Genomic DNA, 10,778 nt, shown 5'->3' with positions numbered 1-10,778 from the left:
TGTGGGAAAATGTGTTCTGGTCTGATGAAACCAAGGTTGAACTTTTTGGCCACAATTCCAGAAGGTATGTTTGACGCAAAAACAACACTGCGCATCACCAAAAGAACCCCATACCCACGGTGAAGCATGGTGGTGGCAGCATCACGTCTTGAGGTTGTTTTTCTTCAGCTGGACCAGAGGCTTTAGTCAAGGTGGAGGGAATTATGAACAGTTCTAAATACCAGTCAATTTTGGCCCAAAACCTTCAGGGGTCTGCTAGAAAGCTGAAGAGGAATTTCATCTTTCAGCACGACAACGACCCCCAAAAAAGTTTTGGAACGGCCCAGCCGGAAATCTGTGGGGTGACCTGAAGAGGGCTGTGCACAAGACACACCCTCACAATCTGACAGATCTGGAGCGCTTTTGCAGGGAAGAGTGGGCAAATATCGCCAAGTCTAGATGTGGCAGACTGATGGACTCCGACCCAAAAAGACTGAATGCTGTAATTAAATCAAAAGGGGCTTCAACAAAGTATTAGTTTAAGGGTGTGCACACTTATGCAACCAGCTTATTGTACGTTTTTTTACTTCCCCCCCAACAGATTTGTTTGATTTTTAATTGAATTGTACAGGTTATAGGTCGCATTAAAGATGGGAAAAGTTTTGAAATTATTTATCGTCGTCTCATAGGTTTTTCTGATGTAAAAAAAAATATATATCAGTTTAACAGAGGTGTGCGCACTTTTTTATATCCAGTGTATCTTCTGTTCAGCGCTGCCACTTTTGCAGTTTTTAATCTTATCACAATTCTTGTTTTTAGCACTTTTATCAAATCAAAGTCCTCCCCACGCCATGTGGCGCATAGGGCGGCGCCGATCTCCGTTTCCGTAGCCCTCGGCCTCTCGCCTATTACATAGCTAGGGTTACGGGGGGGGGGGGGGGGGGCGGGGGGGGGGGGCGGGTCCTCTGGTAACCACAAGAGCTTGGCCCAATCCCAATTCTAATTTCTACCCCTACCCCTCCCCCTTCCCCTTGGCCCTTCCCCTTGAAACTGAGCTACAAGGGATAGGGCTTGAAATTCAACCCCTACGTATTGGGATAGCCCTTCAACGATCGCATACGTCATCGCGTAGCTCCGTCAGCGTTTACGTTAGCAAAACGCGACCAAATGCGTCACTGGCTGCGACCAGCCGCTACAGTCAGAGCCAGAACCAGAAATTTCTGCTGGCAGGGTGTGATTTGTTAACTAACACCACTGAATGGGATATCTTTGGCGCTTCGTGCACCACATCCGACAGAATGAGGTGTCAGAACACTCATGTAAACAATAAAAGCGAGAATAACAGAACAAAACGTACGCAGTCAAGCAACCGAAAACAATACTCACTCCCAAAGCTTTTTAGCAGCAGCTTGGATTTCAGAAATCGCTGCTCATTCTCAGCTCGAAAGCGAATCAAGCGGCGTGTTTCCTCTGGATAACAACTTAAAACACGTAAATAATGGAGAAAATACATTTATGACAATCTTTCGCCGCGGGAACCGCCATCTTTCTGAAATCCGCATGAAATCTCGCTGAAATCCGCATGGCATTGTGGGAAATCACTCAAACCCCTTCGTTCGGAGTCAGCTCCAGGAAAATCTCCGTTTGGAGGGGTACAGAAGCCCTCCCCCTTCCCCTACCCCTCCGCGTTAACTAGGATTGGGATACCCCTACCCCTTCACGTGAACACGCAAAATGGAGGGGAAGGGCCAAGGGGTTGGTCCAAGGGGTGAAATGGGATTCGGCCTTTGACTTCCTGTTCACACATCTGTATCGCAGCGTGCCTTGCCAGACGGCAGCAAGTACCATTTTTATGATGGTCTTTGGTACGACCCGACTGTAAGTAGAACTCGCAATCTCCCGATTGAAAGGCGGACACGCTAACCACAAGGCCAACTCGTGTTTTTTTTTTTAAGCACTATTAATGCACACACATTCTTTTTTTATCATTATGTTTTTGTCTGTATATTGTATAGTCGATTTGTTCTTGGGATTTTTTTTATTCTATTTCATGTTGTACAGCATCTTTCTTTTCACACGTCTGATAGCATGCTGCTGTAACATGACAATTTCCCAGCTTGGGTAGGAGGAATCAATCGATCGATCTATCCATCCATCCATCCATCCATCCATCTCCACTCTCCTTCTAAGGTGTTCAAGATGGTAATGGATGGGTTCACGTGTCTTGGAGTTGGCCTTCACTCTTCCAGGCGAACAAACCGTATACGGTATTGCCGTGCGGAAACAGTCGACCACTATGGAAAATCATTCATTTTTTCACACATCCTGTGTGAAATGTGCTCTCTCTCTCGGTTAGAACAGAAAACATCTAACATTATAATCGAACAAAAAATCCAAACATTCAGAGTTACATCATTTATAATTATCAATCAGACAGAACCCTTCTTCTTCTTCTGGCTGTTCCCGTTAGGGGCCGCCACAACAGATAACGTCCCTCCAGATCTTTTTCCATCACACCAACCGTCCTCGTGTCCTCCTTCACCGCACCCATAAATCTCATCTTTACTCTTCCTCTTTTCCTTCTACCTGCAGCTCCATCTCCAGCACTCTTTCCCCAATACAACACACCCTGGATCTCCTCTGTACGTGTCCAAACCATCTCAGTCTCACCTCTCTCGCTTTGTCTCCAAGCCGTCCAACATGTCCTGTCCCTCTAACAGACCTACTCATTTCTAATCCTGTCCAACTTTGTCACTCAAATGAAAATCTCAGCATCTTCAGCTCCGCCTCCTGTCTTTCTGTCTCCAAACCGTCCAACATCGCTGCTCTTACTACTGTCTTGTGCACTAGTACAGACAGCACTGCTAAAACAAAATAAACATAAAATCATTGGAGTGCGCCTTGTCAAAAAAAAGAAAGTAAAGAAGAGAAGGAGAAACCTGTCGTGAATGGTTTACTCTGAAAGCAGGGAACAAGTCAATGAGCATAAAACGGGTCATGAAATTAATGATTTTTTTTTCCCCTCCCCAAATACAAACCCCTTCCTCCTTCTGCAGGCTCTGCTACTGTTCAGTGAAGAACCTCCTACTGCTGAGAGCATTTTGAAACAGGTCAGGTACTGCTTTAGCGACTAAACAGGTTGCGAGTGCTGGTTAAACATGAACAAATCGGCGCTCACGCACCAGTAGATTTGGCCAAGCAGCGCCAGCGTGAAACAGGACGAGTCGCCGAACTCTGTAACGATGTCGTCCTGGCTCTTCTGTTTGTTCAGCACACCGCCTGTGAGGATCTGCTCACCCTCGGCCAGCCTGAGAAACGAAACACACACACACACGCACACAGACCGCCCATCAGATTATTTTACACGTCATTGTTGCTGTCCATCACAACGTGTCCTTTGGGTCATTCCACGTCAAATCTCCGAATGCTCCCACTCGACCATCTCAGATTTGGCTGAAAAAATTCCAGGAGGTTCACACACTTCCCAATAGGAAAAGTCCCAAGTTTTAGCTCCCGACTCCTTATAGTTTTGTCATAAAAAAAATATTTTTGCAACGAACCTCGGACCCGTTTTGAGCAGAGTTTTTTGGGGAGCCACTTTGAGATTGCTGGATCTAGAGAAGTATTGCAGCGAGGTCCTTCACATGTTCAAGGGTCAAAATCTGGCACCAGTACTTGTAGAATATGGACTTTTACGTGTGCTTTTGGTTTATCATAGAATTCTGGGGGCTTGAATTTGCTCAGAAATTCTACACTACGCTCTGTGGCAGCATATTTGAAGGACTGTGGAAAGTGCAATTTCAAAGACAGAGGCTTGATATTGCACAGACACCTTCCCGTATATACTGTGTACAGGTAGTCGTCGACTTACGACCTATGCAGCTTAGGGGCTCTGCATGCTCTTGTGACAAGGCTTTCGCAGATAGCTTTTCGCAGACAGTTGTAATTTATCGTTGAGCGGGGAGTAATAGGCGTGCGCGATGTTATTCACCGCCACAACGCAAGGGGGCGCGAAGTCGCTAGGAGTAGTTGGTGGGTGTGGTTAGTGGAGTGTTTATCCTCCGGTTACTTATAATGACTAGAACTGGAGTCGTATAGATGTCCGTACTTCCTCACTTCCTCGATCAACCGCTCTTCGTGCTGCTCCAGCTTCGCTCGTGTTTTTAAAAATGCCGGTCGTGAAAACAAACCAAACCAGGAAAGTAGGGAAGCGGAAGTGCGTGTACAGCAGATGTAGAGTGGACCAATCAGAGCCCTCTTGTCTGCGACGCTGTCTGCGGTGGTCACAATTTTTGGGAGGTGCGCACAGAGTGTCTGCGAAGGGGGGGCTTCGCAGACGCCATCTGCGAGGACTGGATTGTCAGCATAAATTGGCCTTTACGACCGTCTGGTTATGACTGGCAAGTGTTTCCCAGCTGAGCGTACGACAGTTTCCGCCCCAGCTCCTGGTTTATGAAACGAGCAAATGCTCCCGCCAGCCCGAGCGCTGCAACAGCTGATGACGACGTAGACGACCCATAGCCGAGCACCAGTGATGCCAGCGGTCACTAAATTTTGTATTTTGCTATGTTTTACATTTGTATTTTGGTATGTTTCAAACTAAAATGATTTCTATTTTTCACACCTGTATTTCGTATTTTTTGTTTTGCACATATTAAACGAATTGTACTGTACGCAGTGTCGTATGCAGTGTTTGACTTAAACCAAATAATGAGCCAAGGTAATGAAATAAGAAAATGTTGATAAAATAAGACTTTAAGATGATTACAATATCATTACACATCACAATATACTTACGTTCATTTAACATAGGCCGACTTACGACCAGATCGGTTTACGACCAGTCAGTCGTAACCAAACGCAGTCGTAAGTCAACGACTACCTGTACTTGGTATTCTAAAACTGCCCCTCTGTGATGAGCGGTTTGGAAGATATTAAAGTTTAAAATGGAAAAAATTCATTTGGTGACGTTTTTGGCATGTTATAGCAAAAAAAAAAAAAAAAAAAAAGAGACAGCATCTACCAACATAAAATTGACTGTTTTAGAAAGATTAGATGTCTGTTTTTAACATATCCAAAACTTGTGCTGGTGTTCTGCCTTATTTTTGCAAAATGATTTTTTGAAAACGTGGCGTTCGCATACATGCACAGCATTCATGGCCTATGAAAGCATTTTCAAATGCGAACAAAATGCCCTGAATCGATGACGCACAGCTTAAACTCAACAACATGCTTCATTTGGTTGATGGTAAACGATACCTGAAGGATAACCGATATGCAGCCTTTAGATACTGAAATATTGGAGCTCCAGTATGGGTGAAAACTCAAACTTGTTTCATAATTTAGAAGAAAAAGCAACCTGTATGCTTCAGTTAGTATTTAACCATAATAAAAAAAGTCTTTGACAGTCCAGCAGAATTGATTATGATTTATTATTTATGACACTTATTGAATTTATTAAATATACCGTATTTTTCGGACTATAAGTCGCACTTTTTTTCATGGTTCGGCTAGCCATGCGACTTATACTCCGGTGCGACGTATATATGTTTTTTTTTTTCCACCGCGGAATAACTGGAGCTGATGCTGAGTCTGATGCCAGCCACACAGAAGAGGAGGAAACGGCGCTTCGTCTGCCGCTGGAGTTGGCAGAGTTGTTCAGAAGCGACACCGAGGATGAGGAATTCAATGGATTTGCTGATTTGGAGTGAAATCGCCAGCTTGATTGACCTGTGTTTTATTATTAATGATAGGCCTATAGTTATTTAAATAAGTTATGTAGTGATTTTAGGCAGTGCTTAATTTGTGAAGTGGGAGGTCCCGGAACGCAGGAGGTGGGTGGGTCCGGCGACTCAAAAAAAAAAAAAAGGTGGGGGGTGGTTTACTATAACTTTATGCACACGCGCTTATTGTGTGTGTAAAAAAAAAAAAAATAATAATAATAATAATATCAGACATTATGATCTTAGAAAACGCTTTAGTGACGAACAGTTACAGACAGTAATATGTCGTGATGTGTTATAAAATATTTTTATTAGGCTATATATTAAATTATATATTAAATTTATCTTCTAAAATAACAGACTACTCATATCACAACCGGTTTATTTCACCATTGGAGATCAGATCACACAAGACATGAGTTAAATTACTCTTTTTAAGGATTTAAGTAGGGTATTTAAAAGCGGTTGTTGTTTTTTTTTTCACTAGACGGTTGTCTTTGGAAATGATATACCTATAGCCTACTTGACCTCTGATTTAATGAAATAAAATTCGACAAAAATGAAGAATGACTCTCCTCGATGATGACTACAGCTTTAATAACACAGATGAAAGAGCCATGGGGCGATAATAAGCCCTACCGGTAAAAATATTCTAAAAGCAAACTGATTAATGCATCAGTAATAGGCTACTAATATTAGTTATAATAATAATATAGGGTATTAGTAATAACGATAGTGATAGTATTAAAGATAGTAGTAGATATTTAAAATAATCAGACTAGGCTACTTACAGGGCAAAGGGCGCGTTATCACTGCTCAGCTGTTCGTTTATTAAATAAACAATGCAGTCGCGCAGTAACCACGCGCCGCTTATCAGATACAATCACAGATTCTATGGATAGAATAACCCTTCAAAAAAGTGCGACTTGTAGGCCGGTGCGACGTATATATGTTTTTTTCGTCTTCATAATGCATTTTTTGGCTGATGCGACTTAAACTCCGGAGCGACGTATAGTCCGGAAAATACGGTAATTATAAAGCTGGTTAGTTGCAAAAATATTTTTTATGACAAAACTATAAGGAGTCGGGAGCTAAAATTTGGGACTTTTCCTATTGGGGGAATTTCTTCAGCCAAATCTGAGATGGTCGAGTGGGAGCATTCGGAGATTTGACATGGAATGACCCCTTTACTAAGAATCAGCTCTTGATGCAGGCCGTATCGCAAATCCATTTACCTACATACCTGCTGCGGTTATTAACGACGCTGCAGCACTGTAATCACAACAGCGACTTAAAGATATTTATTACTCATTAACTTACCCTTATATTCCTTATGCAACAGTGGCTTGGGGAACTTCTTATAACGCTCATCTTCAAAGGTTACAAGTTAAACAAAACCATATAGTCAGATTAAATTTTCTTTTTTTTGCTAAACTCTATGGTAAGAAACCGATAGTGCTCTAGCTTTTCTCAACCCGATGGAAATTTTAACCATGTCTTCCAACTAAACATTATCAAATTCTTCCATCAATGGAAAACAAGAGTGCTCTGAGAACACAATATCCCCCGCTGGCAACCACACCGTAACTCTGGTAAAATGCAACTGAATTGAACGAATTGCAATATGCGCATTACTGAAGTTTCGTGAAATCGATCCAAATATTGTGAGGGGAGTTGGTTTCAGAAGGCGAGTCCCCTTCCCGGGACGGACGGATGGACATCGCCATGACATAATCCCACTGTGGACCTTTCAGCCAGCAGGGGATAAAAAACTTTTTGCCAAATTACATGGAATTCCTTCAAAAATTGTGAAAGAAGCTGATTTCGGAAGGTGAGAATCCTTCCCGGGACAGACGGACATCACCATGACATAATCCCACTTCGGGCCTTTTGGCCAGCGGGGAATAAAATTTTTTTTGCCAAATTCAGAGGTGGACAGTAATGAAGTACATTTACTTGAGTAGTGTCCTTAAGTACACTTTGAGGGTTTTTTTGGAAACTTGTGACTTTAACTTCACTACATTTGAAAGACAAAATATCGTACTTTTTACTCCACTACATTTCTATCAAGCTCCTCGTTACTCGGAAGCAGCTTTGAAAGTAGATGTTTTTCTTTTCTTAAACGTGATTCATTTTCCCAGGTGACACTGAGACACCCTGTCAGTAATCACTAAGGTAACGTCACGTCCATAGACGATAAAATCAAGTTCAGTGATTTCTCCGCAGCGTTATTTAACACGATCAGTTGCTGGCAGAATGGAAGGAGGCGGTTCTTCTGGGGAACGCACACACCCATGGCCCATGAACCCATGTTTCAGCTTTCTGAAAGGATTAAAGACTTTAGTTTTAAATGTTTGCTTTGTTTGCCGAAAACAAACCACATCACAGCCTACAAAAACTCGCCGTCCGACCTGCGGAAGCATATTGAGGGATATAAACGTTTTATTCCAAGAGAAAGCTTGTAATGAAGTTGTCTGTGCTTTTAGAGCTAGCGATAACGTTGCAATAGCTAGGCAGTCTGGTTAGTCAAATGGACTTCCTATGGATTTTCCCGTCAAGCTGCTGTGGCCTTGTCCACGGCTAATGTTAGCACCTAGCTAGTTAACTTGGACACTGTTAGTTAGCATGTAAAAACAGAGTTATGCTAACATGAATAATGTTAACTTATCTCAAGTCCTTTCAGAAATATGTTTTAGCATAATCTTGCCAAATAAACAATGTAGAAATCTCTCTTTTCTAGTAGCGTTAGCTACCCAATATGATTTCGAGTTTGAAGAGAGTTTGCTAGCATGTCAGGTGGAGTTTCACTGACTAGCGAGCTTAACGTGAAACCACCATGATGCACAGCATGCGTTCATTCTGTGAATTCACATCTCTGTCTTTGGTAACGGCGTTAGGTTTTGTAAGCATTGTGGTGATAATACAACGATGCGTTGACAGAAAATGTACTTTTAATACTTCAGTATTTTTAAAAGCAAGTACTTCAGTACTTTAAGTAAAAAATTTGACTGGACAACTTTCACTTGTATCGGAGTAACATTTAACCAGCGGGATCTGTACTTTGAAGTAATGAAGTTGGGTAGTTTGTCCACCTCTGGCCAAATTACATGAAATTCCTCCAAAAAAAAAAAAAAAAAAGTTGTTTTTTTTTTTTGAGGAAGTTCATGTAATTTGGCAAAAAGTTTTGGGGTTGGGTTTTTTTTGTTTGTTTGCTTGTTTGTTTGTTTTGGGGGGGGTTGGCAAATTACATGAAATTCCTCCCCCCCCCCAAAAAAGTTGTTTTTTTTCTGGAGGAGTTTCATGTAATTTGGTAATTTACAGCTCTGGCCTTTGGATCAGTTTGTGCCTCAGTTCTACAGGAAATAAATAAATAAATAAATAGTTGGGGTTTTTTTGGAGGAAGTGCATGTAATTTGGAAAAATGTTTTGGTTTTTTGGGGTTTTTTTTGGCAAATTACATGAAATTCCTCCCAAAAAACAAAAAATAAACACCTTTTTGCCAAATTACATGAAATTCCTCAAAAAAAAAAAATCCCCCCCACACCTTTTTGCTAAATTATATGAAATTCCTCCAAAAATTGTGAGGAGTTGATGTTAGAAAGCAAGCATATCTTCATGAAACTGTGAAAGTATAAGCTTGTTAATCAAGGGCCACAACTCCGGTAAAATGCGACTGAATATAACAAAATTACGATATGCGTAGTTCGGTGAAATTCCTCCCCGAACTATAAGAGGAGTTGATTCCAGAAGGGGGGACGACTCATGAAATTGTCAAAGTATAATTTTGTTAATCAAGGGCTGCAACTCTGGTAAAACGTGACCAAATTTAACGAAACAGTCGGCCCTACTTTTGAGAAATGCAAAGAGGGTATTAGAAATACTTTTATTACCTTTTTACTGAGTGTACCAATTTAACGGTTTTTTAAAAATCTAATTAGCATAATGAAAACTAATTAAATATTAATTTGCATAATCAGTCTTTACTAATTTTTCCAAACTTTGTATTCAGTATACAGCCATCTATGTTCCTGCCAATTTCCACATAAATATCTTGAAAATTAACAACAACAACATTTGATCTCCGTGGTTAACGAGGCCCATGTGATCCTCAGACGCAATACTACAGGCGTTTTCTAATAATTAAGCCGCTCCGTCAATCGTTGACCTGTGATCTCAAGAACGGATAAAACATACTTTCGTTCTGCCAAAAGCATGCTGTTCTGCGTTCAGTTCTGAGCAGTTTCAAGTGATTTGGATTAAACTTGAATTTTCACCTGATATGCCTACATTTATGTTCTTTGGCCCAATTCTTCAAAAACACACAGCGCTACAGCTCTGGCCTTCGGATCGGTTTGTGCCTCGGGTCTACAGGAAATAAATGTATTTATTTTTTAAATTGCATCAACCGAAAACTGATTCACTTCCTGCAACCGAATCGATTCAGCGAGTCGAGTCACTTTCTCACTGTGATCGAACTCTACTGGAGATCATGTGACCCAAATTTGACAATCAAAATAAGTGCAATGTTTTGATTTATGTTTAAATAATTTCTACCTGCTGCCACAATAAAGATGTGCATCATGTTCAGAAGTGTCCTTCTTCGTTAAATGTAACCTTCCACCAGCGAGCAGTAAATTTATACATCTCATTAACAATATTAGACGTTGTATTAAAGTTATTAAAAGTTTAGGGTTTGTTCTGAGACACCAACGACAAGATCATACAGATCCATATCATGGTCATTACACACACACACAGACACAAGCACACTTGTGCTCACTTGCTGAGCTCCACACAGCATTTCGCGAGGAGGTATTTGCACTGCGGGGTGGTGCAGCTGTGCCCTTTCAGGAGGTGATAAGCTTTGTAGGCTTTTCCCGAGCGGTAGTAACACGTGGCCAGGAGGAAGAGCGCCTCCTCAGAGTGCACTGAGAGGAGAAACAAGCACAAAAACACCAGCGTTATTCATTATACAGGGCTGTGAAATGGAAAAAAAATAAAGTAAAATCCGGGGGGGGGGGGGGGGGGGGGGGGGGATAAAAATAAAAAAATGTCGGGGGTCTGAGGGTACGGGGT

The 10,778-nt window shown here is 41.6% G+C and overlaps 1 protein-coding gene across 1 annotated transcript in view; it reads right to left on the bottom strand.

The window, feature by feature from the left end:
- Positions 1-10,778, bottom strand: part of cdc27 (cell division cycle 27) — a 49,682-nt gene that overhangs the window by 28,554 nt on the left and 10,350 nt on the right. Inside the window, exons 3-4 of the mRNA XM_060904467.1 lie at positions 10,483-10,630; positions 3,162-3,287 (exon numbers count right to left, since the gene is read on the bottom strand). Coding sequence (XP_060760450.1) covers positions 3,162-3,287; positions 10,483-10,630 — 274 coding nt within the window. The remainder of the gene's footprint in view (positions 1-3,161; positions 3,288-10,482; positions 10,631-10,778) is intronic.

The sequence above is a fragment of the Neoarius graeffei genome, chromosome 22, assembly GCF_027579695.1.
Source record: "Neoarius graeffei isolate fNeoGra1 chromosome 22, fNeoGra1.pri, whole genome shotgun sequence".
Lineage (NCBI taxonomy): Eukaryota > Metazoa > Chordata > Actinopteri > Siluriformes > Ariidae > Neoarius > Neoarius graeffei.
Note: the sequence above shows the minus strand (reverse complement) of the source record. Positions and strands in the feature narration are given on the sequence as shown.